We start from the raw sequence: 15,903 nt of genomic DNA, 5'->3' as shown, positions 1-15,903 counted from the left end.
TCCGAAGAAACTATCGACATCTTTCCTTCAATGATCTGTACCTTTACTGCGTCGTGTCGATCTAAAGCCTCGGTTCCTTGCGCCCAAAGTAACTCTGTACCAGTGAAATAACCTTGTTCTGTTCTTCGTCGCTCATCTCAAAAAAGATGGGCAGACGCACAAGCTGAAGGCTTGCCACAGAAGTGTTCTCGTCTTTTCCAACAAATTTCCCAATCTTCTTCCCGATCGCTGACATATGGAGGGGAGAGTAGTGGGAAGATACAGATACCCCGTTCTCTTTCATGTACCGAACGAAGCCCGGACGACGAGATGCGTCTCGCAGCTTGAGGTAGAATATGTGACCATTGTGCTCGCAGCTTTCTGGCATTTTTGGCAGGAAGAACTCTCCCGAAGACTCTGACAGCGGCTTGAGCGATGCTTGGTATGTATTCCAGATCCTTAGCCTGGCCTGCTGGATGAATTGCGCCATCTCGAGATGGGACCACAGGAGGGCGGCAAGCACCTCGGACATGACATAGTTGGATCCGATGTCCTGCCACTCATACATGGGCAACTTTTCGCGGAAAAATTTGACTCTGTTGGTGCCGTTGTCGTAGACGACCTCGGCCCTCTCGACCAAGTCGTCCCGGTTGATCAAAACGACACCGCCCTGGCCTCCGGACGTGACGTTCTTCGTCTCGTGGAAGCTGATGCAGCCGATGTGCCCAATGGTGCCAGAATACACACCGCGATATTTGGAAGTGAGGCTCTGTGCTGCGTCTTCCACAACGAGAAGATTGTGACGGGACGCAATGTCCATCAGTGCGTCCATGTCGCACGAGATACCGGCGTAGTGGACCGGGACAATGGCCCGCGTTCTTTCGGAGATTGCAGCCTCGACCAAATTTGCGTCCATGTTCATCGTATCCCTCTCGATATCGACAAACACAGGCGTGGCCCCTCGGCTGACGAAGGCGTTGACCGTGGACACGAACGTATAGCTGGGAAAGATGACTTCGTCACCTGCTTGAATATCGATAACCATGGCGGCCATCTCGAGGGCTGTCGTCCCGGAGGTCACCAGAAAAGCCTTTCCGGCGTGCATCATATCTTCTAGCCATTCCTCGCACCTTTGTGTATACGGCCCTTGAGCCAACTTTCCTGTCTTCAAGACATTGTCGACGTATTGCAGCGAGTTGGGCGACTGGAAAGGCTTTGAGTACGGGATCATGGCTGTTTAAGGAGAAAAATAACGTTTTTACTTGAGTTTTTCCTCCATCCATAGAGAAGAAAGGGAAGATCAAACCCTTTACATATGTCGTCCACACGCTCGTCTTCGGGAAAAGTAGTTGAGAAGAACCGTTTCGGGTTGAGGAGATGGACGGCTGGCCTTCCGGCCACTCGTCTCAAAGTCTCATCGCCGGCTAGCGAATCAGAAAATCTAGCTTCCAGACCGGCAGTGCCATGCAAGGCCACGGCTTATCAAATTGCAACGAGTTGTCAGACCGTTGTCTGCCCTGGTCAGTCAGCAGCAATACGGAGAATGTAACCGCACTGAGGCACACCGCTCATTCGGCTGAAAACTCCTTCGGTACTTCCGAAGGCATGGAAGGCTATTCCGGAAACAGGTCAGTCAACTTATGCAAACTTTATCAGAAGTTATCATCGGGCTTGTCTTGACGACACGATCAAATCGATGGGAGCCACTCTTACTCCACCTTCAAAGGTTGTAGAGAGGGCCCATGCTTCAACACTTGGTCTGTCATATTGTTGAAGCAGCCACGCGATAAGATATCTTGCCTACCTTACCCAGCATGAGTTCACTACAATACTTAGGTATTTGATATCGTTTTGTCCAGTCAGGCCAAGATGGCGATTTTGTGGCACTTGCTGCTCGTTTTGGCGTCAGTTGCCGTGGCACATGATGTCCCTCACTACGCAAATAAGATTGCTAAGCGGGGTCTTTACATCCGAGAGCAAACAGCCTCAAGCAATTTCGCCACGAAAGCACCAGTTGTTGACCTAGGATATGCTCGTTATGAGGGTTATTATGACTCCTTATTCGACATCTTCAGCTACAGAGGGTAAGGACGTGGAAACCGCACCGAGTGCTTGGACAGCTGCTAAGCCCAAGTTTCCCTTGCAGAATACGCTATGCAGTAAAGCCTGGAAGATGGCAGCTTCCCAAAAGACCAGTTCGTGGACAAGCTGGAGACAGAGTCTTGCCCGCTACTCAAAATCCGCCTAGATGCCCTCAGTCGCCGTCGGGGCCAAGGTCAGTGGGGATGCCTTGACTGGCAATTCAAGAAGCTGACTCTCAATAGCGTACCCAACTATACGTTCGAGAAAGACGCCATGGGTGATGAGGATTGTCTATTTCTGAATGTGTTTGCTCCTGCCAACAGGACTCGGCTACCGGTGCTGTTCTGGATTCGTAAGCCTGCCACTTTCACCTTGATCACTTCTCGGATCAGCAAACCGTCCGCAGAAAAGCTAATTAGCGAGAAGATGGTGGCGGATATGGCCAGGACTGGGCCGCCAACTATGATTTCTCGCACATGGCCAAGACGGTAGGCAACGGCTTTGTGACAGTCATCATCCAGTACCGGCTCGGCGCTTTTGGCTTTGCCTCGTCAGCTGAGATTGGTCATTTCGGGGTACCTAACGCCGGCATTCACGATATGCGATTCGCTTTGGAATGGGTGCAGGACTACATCCGTCTCTTCGGAGGCGACCCTGCTCGCGTCACCATTGCGGGAGAGTCTGCCGGTGGAGGTGGTGTGATGCTCATGACGATGGCCCACAGCGGCTCTGATGAAACCTCTTTGTTTCAACGCGCCATTGTATCGAGCCCATATCTGCCCACTCAGTGGTAAGATTCACGCTCTTGCGCTCAACCTGACCGAAGTCAACGTACTGACACTATGTTGTAGGGGTCATGATGATATGCAACCTTCTCAGGCATACTATGATTTGGCTGTCCAAGCCGGGTGCCTGGATGCCAAGACCACACAGAACGGGAGTGTATTTGGTTGCTTACAAAACGTCGACAGCAATACTCTTCAGAACGCTAGCGCGCTTGTGAGTATGGGAGCCAGATGGGGCCAGTGGGCTTTCCTGCCTGTGACTGACGGCAAATTCATCACGCGAAGGCCGACGGAGCAGCTTTTGGAGGGCCAAGCGAACGGTAAAGCTGTCCTCTCTGGGGTGAGTTATTCCATCAACTCGGAACACCCGAGTTTGAGTTGCTAAAAAACTTCTGCGATAGAACAACGCCAATGAGGGTACATTGTTCGTCCCAACAGACATTGATTCTCGGGACAAGTTTATATCTCTCACGCGACGGAGCTATCCACTGTTGACAGACGCAAACATGAGTGCCATTATGGAGATGTACGACATTGGAGACAAACCGACGTCGAGCTCCTTGTATCCAACCAACGGGTTGACAGCTCCATTCGCTACGAGCCATTCAGAAATCGCCTCAGGATGGCTACAGGCGGCGTACAACCTCTACGCGGAGGTCACATTCGTCTGCCCCGCCATGTGGCTTGCGGACGCTTTTTCTCTCAACAGTGACACTGCGGGTGGAGGGAAACAGGCATGGCGTTACCAGTATTCGCCACCGCCGTCTTTCCACGACGACGACCTAGACGTTCTCATGAAAGACGTGCAAGGGACCAATGACACGGACGGCGCTGACGAGAGCGTCGGGTTCAGAATCGCGTTCCAGAGCATGTGGGGTCGGTTCGTGATCGACGGAGACCCCACTCTAGCCGACGATGTTGCGCGGGCAGTCAGCCAAGTCGGGGAAGATGTCTCCGCGGCGCAAATGTCCCAGTGGCTGCCGTGGGGGTCGATAAACACGCGACTGAACGGCTCAACGCACACCATGCTAAACCTGAACCTGACAAATCCTGAGAGTGGGAAAGCTGACTTCCGAGTCGTGAATGGCTTGTCTTGGGAAGGGGGAAGAGGAGATAGGTGTAAGCTGTGGGCGGATCTGGGTTACTGGATTCAGTCATAACGGGAAATCTGTCTACTGGTTCGACGTGTCATCTAGTAAGATGCGGCTGACTGTCTAAACAAAACAAGAATTGGGGGGAAGACATCTCAAAATAGAAGTTGGAATTGATTGAGTTACGTACTAATCGAGATTGATCGTCAAAATGACGCCGTCAACAGTCAAGTACCCATGGCTATTATCGAGCAGCAGTTAGACAGGCAGGGGTCATTTTGTGTGTATTGATGAGTATGTCGAATGAATGGCTACGGAAAGAAATCCCATATTTATATAATGAGTGTACGATCCCCTTGTATAAGGATACCCTTGCTAGCCTTACTCATACCTCTGGTTAAGCATAAGTCAGGTCGCTCGAGGTGAAACAATTACCGTAGCGAATGTGCTGGAGCAGTCTGACACCTACTATTCTACTAGCCTACTACTGCTGCCTGCGATGCGTTTGAAACGAGAAGTCACACTTCTTGGCACACTGATAGATGCGGTTTAGGCTTTAGGCCCTCCTGACTTGAATTTTCATATGCCCGCCAAATATCCATGTATTGCATGGTTCTGTGGCTGCTCGTGTGATTGTCATCGATGGACTCGAGCTCCGTCGGTAGAGAATTACCGCTGCTGTTATTTGTATTCCGTGAATTTATAGCTCGTCGCGCCTTCCTGCGGAGTCGCCGGTAAAGATGCCGTGTGGTGAGCAGTATGTTAGCTATCATATAGATAGAGGGCTCGACGAGGGCGTAGATCATAGGGCCTCCTGAGGCGTACCACGTTGGGTCGGAGAAGAGAGGAACAGTGAAAAAAACGGAGAATCGAAGCGCGCATGTTATTACACCCCTGTGCCGTGCCATTAGTCTTGATCCTTCATCTAGTCGAGGTGAAGATGGACGCGGAAATCGTGCCAGTAACTTACAGCGAACCGATAAGAAAAGTAAGTATGAAACCAACCATTTCTGACGTAGGCATTTGCAGTTTGCTAAGGATCGGCCACGGGAGCACCAGCATCGCCACATCCGTGACTAGGCTCGGGATGCTGTAGCTTTTATAGAAAAGCATCACGTCTCCACAAGTCCCATCGCTGACATCGGCCGCCTGGGTCCAAAAGTACCTGAAAGGCCGGCAGATCAAAAATGCTAGAACAAGAAAAACCACGCCTTGGAGTACGACGATCCCGCCGATACCAACGATGATACGACGGTAAGCCGGAACTTCGAAAACTTGGTGGTAGAGGAGTAGAGCGGCAAGTTTGGCGAACATCACGGCGGGCGTGTAGGTGAACTCGAGGGCCTTTGATAGCTGCAGCCAGGTCTGGAATGTGGTCACTGGGACGGCGGCGACATGGTACCCTACGCCACCTATTCTGACCATTACTATTGAGCATCAGTGTCCGTGATCTAGTCAATGAAATCTCCACACGTCCGCCGCATACGCATTCTCAGATCGTACTTCTCAAGCTCACACACACCATGCGATAAGGTCAGAGTGGAAAGACTCACATATCCCCGCCGTCGCGCTCCCCATACAAAATACACAGCATAGCGTATTACACACCAACATGGGCACTCCCACGGCTTTAGGGTTGAAGTAGCGGCTCAGGTAGAACACCAGCAAGAAAAGCGTATCAATCACAATGAACGCGATACTAGCCCTTTCGTCCAAACCGGGATTGTTCATCTCGGCTAGGTACTCTGACGACGGCGGGCTTGAGCCTGCCATGTCGAATGGAACAAGTGTCTAGGAGCCAGGAAAACGAAAATTGAGTACAATAGGGATTGCGCTACTAGGCACCGTGAGCCATGGCGGATGCACTGGATTTATGTCTCGCGCGCCTCGGTGCCCAGTTTATCTCTGATGTACAACTCATGAGGTTGACCTATCGCGACCCTTTGAGAATACGAGTAAGCTTTCTAGCCTTTTGTTCTTCTGGCGTTATATACCCCCGTGCTGTGGCATTAAACAAAGCCATCGAGTCAGCAGAACTTATCCTTTCAAGTTTCGCCATCATCAAGCTAGCCTCTTCAGCCATTAGCGTGAGTCTTCTCCAGCTGCCTAAATCTTGATGGTCGTGCGCTAACCTCTTCTGGCTCCCGTAGGATCATGGCACCAACCTAGCTGGGAGAGCCCTGGGAGAGCTCGATATACGGGTCTGTGGCGCGGGTCACCGGAATAGCTCGGCATGCCACCCGTGCGTGCCCTCATAAATTCAAGTGCTTTATTATTACTGTACATGCCAGCTGACTGCGTCCTGTCTAAGGTCGACCGATCAGTATATTGCATTGGAGGGCGCCATCTATCTGTATTGGAATCATTCGACGTTGTTGGGTTGAGCGTTGTTGAGAAGCTCCGAAACGCGCTACGTGGCACTAGCACGATCTACCGCGTGGCGACTCTGCGCACGTCCCGACGCGATGGATCTCGAGCTAGATTCGACGTCCATCACCGTTGCGAGGGAGGTGGTGGCAGCGAGCGACGAGGACCTGCCATCACGAAGGGTGCGAAAACCATCGGCGAAAGCTCGACTTAACCAGACTCACCAAGAGAAATTGACAATGCGATCGAGGGAGCGACCGAGATTGCTGGTGGTGGCCGGCGGACGACCACCTCCGAGCTGCAACCCTGGCCAAGGAACGCGCGAAACCCATGAGGAGGACGACAAAACGCTGCTCCTGACGATGGGCAAGCAGATCAAAGAGCTGCACGCAGCGATCAAGATCATGTTCGATGCGTGGAAGAAGTCGGAAACCTGGAACCAAAACGTCGAGGCAGAGCTCCGCGTGGTCACGTCGGAGCTGCAAACGGTCAAGAACGAACTACAGGCCGTCAAAGGAGAGCTGCAAGCGATGAAAGAACGCGTGGAGGACGAAAGCGCCAAGACGAACGAAAACCTCGAAGCAATCGCGGCAGTGGCTGCGACCCGGAACAGCCCAAGTGTGTCATATGCAGACGTCGCGCGAAGCGGCTTAGGTGGGCAAGGCCGCGACTCGCGGGTAGCCACGCCGGGCAACGCGACGCTGCCGAGCCGCAGCGACCCCTTGTTCTGTACGATCGATACATCAAGAGTTGAAGAAGGCAGCGACAAGCCCAACGCAGGTCGGATCCGGGCTGCGGTGGAAAAGGAGATGCGCGCGATGGACGGACAAGGTAACTGGCGCTGTCGGGCCATCACGGTAGACCCAAGGAACGCGGATAGGATCCGGATCGTTTGTCGCGATGATGCTGAGCACAAGCTTGTTAAACAGATTGTGGAAAGAGCCTCGGTTCTGGAACACGCGTGCTACGAGACGAGCTCTACCCCGTGAAGTAGATAATGTGAAGCGAACTGAGTTACTGGATGAGAAGGGCAATGTCAGGGCTGAAGCGGCGGAGGCACTTAGCCGAGAAAACGAGACCACGGTTGCCAAGATTTCTTGGCTTAGCAAGAAAGACACACCCAAGGCGTATGGGTCCATGGTCGTGTTCGTGACCAAGGCCATTGATGCGCGTAGACTGATCTCCGAGGGCTTCTTCCACGTTGGAGGAGAGTCCGGCACGACGATGGCGTTTGAGCGGCGGCCACGTCCTCAACAGTGCTACAACTGCCAGCAGATCACCAGGCACAAGGCGTATCAGTGCACAAACCCCCAGGTGTGTGGACGATGTGCCAAGGTAGGCCACCACCATTCTGAATGCCGTGAGACGATCGTGACATGCGTGCCTTGTGGCGGACCGCACGAGTCGTTCAGCAAGAACTGTCCGAAGCTGTATCCGCGCTCCCATGAGTAGGAAGGTCCAGATCCTTCAGCTTAACGTCAGGAAACAGGCTGAGGTCCACGAGAGCTTGATGAATGACGAGACGTTGCGTGACTTCACGGCCATAGCGGTGCAAGAACCGTGGGCGCGAAGGACAGAAGGTAAGGCCATTACTGTTCCGATGGGACATAGCAGGTGGACGAGGATGGTACCGACGGAGTGGAGGGACGAAGGAAGATGGGGAATCAGGAGTTTGCTGTGGGTGAACAGAGAAGTAGAGGCGGAACAGGTGCCGATAGCGTCCTCGGATATCACTGCGGCCGTTGTCCGTCTTCCGGATCGAAGACTGCTGGTGGCGTCGGTCTACGTGCCGGTGCAGAAGCCGGAGATGCTTCGGCAGGCGTGCGACCTGCTGAGACAAGCCATCATGAATGTCCGAGGAGGAACAGGTGAACGGGTGGACGTGGTCCTGGTAGGAGACTTTAATCGCCACGACTACCTTTGGGGAGGCGAGGATGTGTCGGAGGACCGGCAAGGCGAGGCGGACCCAATCATTGATCTGATGAGCGAGTTCTCACTTAGCAGCCTTCTCCCTAGGGGGACGAAGACGTGGGAGAAGAACGAGACGACCACGACGATCGACCTATCCATCGCGTCTGAAGAGCTAGCAAGAACGGTGGTACGATGCGCCCTGCACGAGACGGATCACGGATCGGACCACCGGGCGATCGAGACGACCTTCGACATCGCCGCGCCTGAGATGGAAAGCCGACCACGACTCCTCCTCAAGAACGCCCCATGGAAGCAGATTAATGAGAGGTAGAAGCAAACCTAGGACGAGTGCCAACAGGAGGTACGGTGCAGCAGCAGACGGATCGACTGACGTCTGTGGTGTGCGAGGCGGTAGAGGCACTGACACCTACGGCCAAGCCATCCAGTGTGCGCAAAGAGATGGTGGACGGCCGACCTCACCCAGCTCCGGCGGATCCATACTCATTGGAGAAACCGGGCGAGGCGGAGAGAAGGGCAGGTACTATCAACCCGAACTAGAACAACGCGCACGCTCGGCAGCCAAGCAATATCACGACGCCATCCGACAACAGAAGAAATGCCATTGGGAGGACTTCCTGTCCAACGACACTAACATCTGGAAAGCCGCGAAGTACCTCGACGGTAGCAAAGGGGCGTCCTTCGACAAGATCCCCCAACTGAATAGAGCCGATGGCTCCCAAACGGGAGACGCCGCAGGACAGGCCGAAGAGCTGCTCTCCACATTCTTCCCTCCTCTCCCCAGCGGATCGAGGATGAGGGGAGCGGCCACAACGATCGCCCGTACCCTTCCCTGACCTGACACTGGGAGAAGTGGAGAGCAGCTCTTCGCGGCAAAGTCGTGGAAAGCTCCCGGAGAGACGGTCTGCCGGTGGCCGTGTGGAAGCACACATGGCCGGTGGTGAAGGAGAGGGTGCTTACACTCTTCCAGACCTCACTGGATGAAGGGTGTTGCCGAGGCAATGGCGACACGCAAAGATCATCCCGCTGAAGAAGCCAAACAAAAGCGACTACGGTATAGCAAGGCCTGGCGACCGATCTCGCTTCTTTCTACGCTCGGAAAGTGCTGGAGTCGGTCCTGGCAGAACGTATCTCGCACGCTGTCGAGACGTTCGGCCTCCTCCCTACGAGCCACTTTGGCGCTGCAAGCAGAGTCGGCGAGCAGGCGCTGGTACTGCTGCAGGAGTACATCTACAGAGCGTGGAGAAAGAGAAAGGTGGTCAGTCTGGTCAGCTTCGATGTCAAGGGAGCATACAATGGTGTGTATAAAGAGAGACTACTTCAAAGACTCAGGGCGCGGGGTATCCCTGAGAAGCTGGTGAGATGGGTGGACGCCTTCTGCTCCCATAGAACGGCAAGCATCCTGGTTAACGGTCGTGAGTCCGAGGCTCGTTCGTTACCACAAGCCGGACTGCCTCAGGGCTCGCCGCTTTCGCCCGTGCTCTTCCTCTTCTTCAACGCCGACCTCGTACAGCACCAAATCGACGAGAACGGGGGTGCGCTGGCCTTCGTCGACGACTATACGGCGTGGGTCACGGGCCGATCGCGAGAAGCAAACCGTCAAGGAATCCAGAACATCATCGATCGAGCCCTTGACTGGGAAAGACGAAGCGGGGCGACGTTCGAAACAGACAAGACGGCCATCATCCACTTCACGCGCAACTGGAGGCTGCCGGCAGACTCGATCAGCTTCGTCATCAAAGGGGACACTGTCCGAGCAAAGGACCACGTCAAAGTATTGGGGGTGACGATGGACACGAAACTTCGTTTCGAAAAGCACATTGCGGACGCAACGACAAAGGGGTTAGAGGCCGTGCTGGGGCTCAGGCGGCTCAAAGGTCTGTCTCCGGCGACGGCCAGACAGCTTTTTGTCGCGGCCGTGGCACCGACGATGGACTACGCGTCGAACGTCTGGAGATATAGATGTCGAGCAGCGCAGATGAGAGCGATCAACCGGGTGCAGAGGATCGGCGCCCAAGCGATCGTGGGAACCTTTAACACGGTGGCCACGGCGGTTGCGGAAGCGGAGGCAAGCATACAATCAGCGCAAGAGAGATATGACAGAAAATCAACCACATTCTGGGTACGGATGCGAAGCCTTCCCAAGACCCATCCGCTTCGACGTCTGCGGGCGGTGGCCTTCAGACGGTTTCCATCACCCTTCCAGTTGATGGCGGAGGCCTACCACGACCTACCCCTTGACAAGCTGGAGACTATTGAAGGGTACCCGATCGCTCCGTGGGAACGTCGGATTGAAACAGTAGTCGACGACGATGCGGTCAAGGCCGCCGAGGCAATTCGGTCTGGATGGGCAGTGAGGATTGCGACAGGGAGCTCGGCAAGAAACGAGGTTGTGGGCTTTGGCACGGCGACGACGCTGCCCGCCTCCTTCAGAGGGGGCGGCGGCATCATGGCAGCCTCGCGTACATTCGGTCAGAGAACGGAGCAGAACCCGTATGTAGCAGAGCTAGCGGCGCTGGTAGAAGCGGTCAAGTCTCTCCCAGAGAGACTCGAGTACCGGGCTATCCACGTGTTCACCCGCAACAAAGCGGCAGTGTTCGTGGTGCGCAACCCGCGGCAGCAGTCAGGCCAACGAGAGGTCCGACAACTATATGCCAGCGTGCAGGCTCTGCAGAGACGGGGCAACAGAGTCACACTCTTCTGGCTTCCATCATCGATAGAGTCAGATCTGGCGCAAGCGGCCAAAGCAGCAGCAAAAGACAGTACGCGACCGAACAAGACACCACAGAAACGACCGGCTAGAGCCTACTCGACGGCACTCAGGATCGCTTTACAGAGCGTGCGACAGAAATACGGAGCTTTGCCCGACAACGTAGGAGCATATTCGAAGAAGATCGATGTGGCCTTACCAGGAAAGCATACACGTGAGCTATATGATGGACTGTCCTGGCAAGAAGCCAGTATCCTGGCGCAACTGCGCACCGGCATGGCAAGACTGAATTGGTACCTGCACCAGATTGGTGCGGCTGCCTCGGCGCAATGCGTCTGCGGACAAGCGGTAGAAACGGTAGAGCACTTCCTCTTCCGCTGCACACAGTGGACGGCACAGCGGACTCGGATGCTTCAGCAGACGGAATCGCGTAGAGGGAGCCTGTCGTACTTTCTCGGAGGAAAGAGCGCGTCCGACCCCAAGGATTGGTCGCCAAATGTAGATATTGTCAAGGAGACGATCAAGTTCGCCATGAGCACGGAGAGACTGGATGCACAGATTAGCCAGCAGCGAAACCACACACCACCTACATCAACACATTAACCGACGACATCCCCCACGCACCCTCGTGCCATCGACAGCAGGACTAGCTTCGGCCGCCGACGATAGGACGCCGAACACTTTGGGAGATACCTTAAGATGGCCTGTTACTAACCCCACGAGCAACCGCAGCATCGGCATGTAAAACTGAAGATGACACATGCGGAGACGGACAAGACTTGTATGGGCTTCTGGGAGGCAAGGATATGAATGAAGGTGGAGAATATGTAGATAATCATGCGAGCCCTGAATAGCTTAGCCGGGGCGTAATAAACTATGTATGTATGTATGTACACCTTCACCGAACGAAATGTACGTGGATGCTGAGACGACAGCATCAGATGCTCCTCCTGTATACCTATCTCGAGTCCATCGCCGAGCTCGCAAATCACGACTGCCAGCGGGCGCTTATGCCGAAATCGATTTGGACCCGGAATATAGTGATGAGGATGGGGCCCATGGAACCAATGATGACTGCATCGCAGACCAAGCCAACCCTGACAGGATCCAGCAAGGGCTCCAAGGCTGTGAGAACAATTCCGACCAACACGGTCAGCCAAAACCCAAACGTCGCAAAAGAAATTCCCAGGAGACTGTTGGCACCAGCAGGGCTCTGAGACCACGGAACACATCATCGCAGCTAGCATCAGAGCCAAGACGAAGGTCAGAGCGGGCTACGAATCGACCAAGGACAAGCAGAATCCTGACCCTGCCGGTCTCTCCTGCTTCTACCGATAATGAAATAGACCCCAGATCCCTCTTTGGGCTATTTTGTGAGTGGCGTCTCAAAAAACCAGTCCTGAAGTGCGTCAAAGAGGAATTTATTACGACATTCCAATTGGAATGGCAACAGCCGTCCGCAGAACTACAACAGACGCATTGGTATCCCTCAGTTGGTCGGCCTTCAGGTTCTTCGCTGAAGAGACGTGAGTCTGCGAGGCGATCTGGCAAGTCCAGAGGCCCGTTTTCAGAGCAGGAGAACAAACTCTTGATTCAACTGAAAGGGCAAGGCCTTTCGTGGAGGGAGATCCACAGCAGTTTTTCGAGTTCCTTTCCGGGCCGGTCTCTCGGGACGCTGCAAGTCCACTTCTCTACCAAGCTGAAGATGACGAGATAAAAGGGTTTGGTGAGGTGCAACACATGCATGTTAATAGTCCGATGGATCGAGAGAATGGTAATGGACTTGGACATGTAAGGAGAGATCTATTGTAGGTTCTTGAATTATGCATCAGATAGCATTACACTTATCAATTATCATCCTAGAAAAGTTTGCGGTGTCAAGGAAAGAAGCTGGTTCTTTGGTTTGTCCTGTGGAAACCGCTGCCCTATATCCTGGATGAACAATTTCTCTTCGACTGATGGTAGTATGACACGAAGCTGTTACCGTATTGTCGACAGCTGGAATAAACCTCCCACTCACCAGCTGCAAGATGTATTTCCATTCAGAAGTCAACATTCTCCTGGCTTTCGGCCTTCTTTCCCTTCTGGGCATTCTTCTTGGCCTTTTTAGACAATGTATAGCCCTAATTATCTTCTATCTTCGCTGCTAGTTGAGATTCGTCTCGAGCCCTGTTATGGGATCTACATAGGCTTCTGGCCAAGAGTCGGTCGCAACCTCCGCTATTAGCTCAGGCGGCTCTGCCACAACGTCCGCCCAGCCTTAAACTAAGCGACGGCTAGTTTGCCGAACACCTTCAAGCCCGGGTCCTGGCGGCCGATCGCGCTCCTCTCGTGCTTGGGCAAAGGACTCGAGAGACTCATAGCCAGAAGGATGGCTTCTCTGGCGATTGTCGAGCGCATCGTCAGTCCGCAACAGATCGGACTTCTACAGGGCAGGTCAGCCGTTGATCTAACGACCTGCCTCGCCCATGACATCGAGATGGCCCTTCTGAAGGGGCTCACGGCGACGCTCCTGACTATGGACGTAAAATGAGCGTTCGACTTCGTTCTTCGGAACCGGCCCGTCATCAGACTGCGTCAGCAGGGATGGCCATACGGCTTGATTAGACTAATCTTCAGCTTCTGCTGCAACCGCGTCGCCAGAGTCCGACTAGAAGAAAGTACAACGGAATACTTTCCTCTGTCGTGCGGGCTGCCTCAGGGTCACCACTATCTCCCATTGTCTTTCTGCTCTACATCGCGGAGATACTTGAAGACGACCCGGACGCGCGATTCGGGTACGCGGACGACATCGCCACTCTGGCCATAAGCCCCTCCCTGGAGAGCAACGTCGCAATACTCAACCGAAGCGCAGCCGGCATTCTCGGATGGGGCTCGGAGAACAAGGTCTCCTTTGACCCGAGCAAGTGCGAGGTCATCCATTTTACTAGGAAGCACGGCCAGCCAGCGGAGCTGCCAGAGGTCAGGGCGGGGGATTTGGTGGTCAAGGCCTCGACAAAACCTGTACGCTGGCTGGGTGTCTGGTTCGACAAGAGACTGTCCTTACGGCACCACGTCGACACAAAAGTAGCTGCGGCAAAGAAGGCAGCTCAACACCTGAGGCAGCTTCCAACACAAAGAGGGGACTCCCAGCGGCCGCCGTGCAAAAAGCCGTCGTCTCCTGCGTACTGCCGATCGCGGTCTTCGGCGCCGAAACATGATACGCAAGTATCACGAAGCCGGCTTCGAGATGCCAGGCGGAGACAGACACGGCTCCGCCTCTCCAAGGAAGACCCGTCAACACAGGCCAGAAAGGGCTTGTGCAGAAGATCGACAGCGTCATCACAGCGGCAGCAAGGGTCGTCCTACCTGTCTGGAGGACAACACCAACCAGCAGCCTACCCCGAGATGCCGGCTTACCGTCAGCCAAAGTCGCTTTGGAGGGCGTCCGCTTATGGGCCGCAGTCCGACTGCAGAGGATTGATCGCCGACACCCGCTAGTCGCGCGGCTCTCCCAGCAGGGACAGCAACAGACGAGGCCACAACGGACGGCTGAACTTCTGCCAAGATGCGGAAGACCAGCGCTCCTCCAATCACAGTACCTGCCAAGCTCACAGGATCAGATAGTAGTTCAATGCAAAGAAGAGGCTGCGAAAGCTTTCGAGCGCTGGCTAAAGACAGTACCGGAAAGCCATATTATGATTGTCTTCTCGGACGGCTCCAGGGCGACGAACGGAGCCGTGGGGTACGGCTTCGTCATCTATCGAGACTCCAAACGCATAGCGCAAGGGTGCGGCCGACGTAGAACAGGAAGCCCCTGGAATTTGGCTTGGCCACAAATCGAGGCCCGGCCCGCGTTTTGGAGGATCTTTCGTATGAACACCCATCCCAACTTTCTGAGAGCTCCTAGTAATGTGCCCAGATTGAGAAGAAGCAAGGCAAGATCAGCGGGGATTGGATGTACGATCAATGCAGCTTGTACGGCGGGCTGGATTTGACCTGTTTTGAATGCTCTGCCGTCCAAATGGATAGCAAAGACAAGATCTGTACCAAATCGTGAGACGCAACCTGGGAAGGTAGGGTTCGTCACGCCGGACCTGTCGGGAGGTCTCAAAAGCGCAGTCGATTATACCTTCGGTCCGTTAGCTCAGGGTGTTCATATCCACTACCGTCCTGTGCTTGGCCTGGGCTACAGCTTCTATACTTCCATACAAAAAGGTCTGGCAAGTGGCCTGAAGCTTTGAAACACAACACGAATGCACCTTTGACTCTTGCTCCTCATGTGCTTTGCGGGTTGCGCGCATCAGCTCCGCGACAATTTCCGCGGCGCGACGAGGGACATGGCTTGCACCGCTCGCATCAGGACGATGGGGTCGAGACCTGTGCAGTGATTGGAGTAATCGTCATGTTTGATCAAAACGGATTATGGAACGAAGGATCCTCCGGCTAGAAAGGTGGGTCATCACAATTATCGAGCTTGATACAAAAAAGGGCCGCACTCTCGTAAGCGTGAGCTTGGTGCAGCGTGGCGGCTACGAGACCCGTTGCAGTGGGCCCGATAACCTTATGGTCCAGTTTTGGTAGCTCGCCCACTGCTGCTGGAAACGCGGAGCTGGTGGGATTTCTTGATCAAGGTTATGCAAAGTGTCTCTACGCTTGCGCCGGAGAGTCAAGCAAACTCAGTTACAGGCCGGCGACTTTCCACGGCTCTAGTAAAGCCTGTTTCAGAGCTCTCTTGTGGCCTGTGCCGGCGACTGCGAATCCAATAAGAAGTTAGCGCTCTTGGTAGGTATTGCTCTGCGAACCGCTCCTTCCTTAGCGGGCTAGTCTGGAATGGGGAACGGCCTAGGTAAGAAGTCTCGTTGCTTGCAAAGTATGCTTTGCGCAACCCCAAGGGTCGGGGCCAGTGACCGTTTCCAGGCCATCAAATCAGAATCGCAGTCCCGTAGGATGACTCGCTAGTCTTTTGAATGATAGACCC

The 15,903-nt window shown here is 54.2% G+C and overlaps 6 protein-coding genes across 6 annotated transcripts; 4 read left to right on the top strand and 2 right to left on the bottom strand.

Annotated features, from left to right (window-relative positions):
* Positions 1 to 61: 61 nt before the first annotated feature.
* BDP55DRAFT_543785 (TDP-4-keto-6-deoxy-D-glucose transaminase family protein) lies at positions 62 to 1,210 on the bottom strand (the record flags this gene model as incomplete). The annotated part of the gene is made up of 1 exon (XM_060568441.1): positions 62 to 1,210. The coding sequence occupies one exon, from the start codon at positions 1,208 to 1,210 to the stop codon at positions 62 to 64; it is 1,149 nt and encodes a 382-aa protein (XP_060434113.1).
* Positions 1,211 to 1,848: 638 nt separating this feature from the next.
* Positions 1,849 to 4,465, top strand: BDP55DRAFT_756078 (carboxylesterase; the record flags this gene model as incomplete). The annotated part of the gene is made up of 5 exons (XM_060580755.1): positions 1,849 to 1,851; positions 2,287 to 2,413; positions 2,488 to 2,851; positions 2,913 to 3,186; positions 3,248 to 4,465. The coding sequence occupies 5 exons, from the start codon at positions 1,849 to 1,851 to the stop codon at positions 4,004 to 4,006; spliced, it is 1,527 nt and encodes a 508-aa protein (XP_060434112.1). The 3' UTR covers positions 4,007 to 4,465.
* BDP55DRAFT_603134 (uncharacterized protein) lies at positions 4,191 to 5,921 on the bottom strand. Its single transcript, XM_060571071.1, has 3 exons — positions 5,491 to 5,921; positions 4,908 to 5,364; positions 4,191 to 4,831 (listed from the first exon to the last, which is right to left on the bottom strand). The coding sequence occupies exons 1-3, from the start codon at positions 5,708 to 5,710 to the stop codon at positions 4,456 to 4,458; spliced, it is 1,053 nt and encodes a 350-aa protein (XP_060434111.1). The 5' UTR covers positions 5,711 to 5,921; the 3' UTR covers positions 4,191 to 4,455.
* Positions 5,922 to 6,086: 165 nt separating this feature from the next.
* Positions 6,087 to 7,753, top strand: BDP55DRAFT_756068 (uncharacterized protein). Its single transcript, XM_060580754.1, has one exon. The coding sequence runs from the start codon at positions 6,403 to 6,405 to the stop codon at positions 7,291 to 7,293; it is 891 nt and encodes a 296-aa protein (XP_060434110.1). The 5' UTR covers positions 6,087 to 6,402; the 3' UTR covers positions 7,294 to 7,753.
* Positions 7,754 to 11,853: 4,100 nt separating this feature from the next.
* BDP55DRAFT_628085 (uncharacterized protein) lies at positions 11,854 to 12,660 on the top strand (the record flags this gene model as incomplete). Its single annotated transcript, XM_060571851.1, has 1 exon — positions 11,854 to 12,660. One exon carries the CDS (start codon positions 11,854 to 11,856, stop codon positions 12,658 to 12,660), a length of 807 nt encoding a protein of 268 aa, XP_060434109.1.
* Positions 12,661 to 14,597: 1,937 nt separating this feature from the next.
* On the top strand, positions 14,598 to 15,359 carry BDP55DRAFT_650615 (uncharacterized protein). The gene has a single exon (XM_060573989.1). It carries the CDS (start codon positions 14,621 to 14,623, stop codon positions 14,918 to 14,920), a length of 300 nt encoding a protein of 99 aa, XP_060434108.1. The 5' UTR covers positions 14,598 to 14,620; the 3' UTR covers positions 14,921 to 15,359.
* The last annotated feature ends 544 nt before the right edge of the window (positions 15,360 to 15,903 follow it).

This window comes from Colletotrichum godetiae (genome assembly GCF_030913485.1).
Source record: "Colletotrichum godetiae strain CBS 193.32 chromosome Unknown BDP55scaffold_6, whole genome shotgun sequence".
NCBI classification, from domain to species: domain Eukaryota; kingdom Fungi; phylum Ascomycota; class Sordariomycetes; order Glomerellales; family Glomerellaceae; genus Colletotrichum; species Colletotrichum godetiae.
Note: the sequence above shows the minus strand (reverse complement) of the source record. Positions and strands in the feature narration are given on the sequence as shown.

Coding starts and splice junctions, on each gene's coding strand:
- BDP55DRAFT_603134 (XM_060571071.1), bottom strand. CDS start 5,710: ATGGCAGGCTCAAGCCCGCCGTCGTCAGAGTACCTAGCCGAGATGAAC. Junction 5,365..5,490: donor GAGCGCGACGGCGGGGATAT/GTGAGTCTTTCC, acceptor GATGCTCAATAG/TAATGGTCAGAATAGGTGGC. Junction 4,832..4,907: donor ACTTTTCTTATCGGTTCGCT/GTAAGTTACTGG, acceptor GGCACGGCACAG/GGGTGTAATAACATGCGCGC.
- BDP55DRAFT_756068 (XM_060580754.1), top strand. CDS start 6,403: ATGGATCTCGAGCTAGATTCGACGTCCATCACCGTTGCGAGGGAGGTG.
- BDP55DRAFT_650615 (XM_060573989.1), top strand. CDS start 14,621: ATGATTGTCTTCTCGGACGGCTCCAGGGCGACGAACGGAGCCGTGGGG.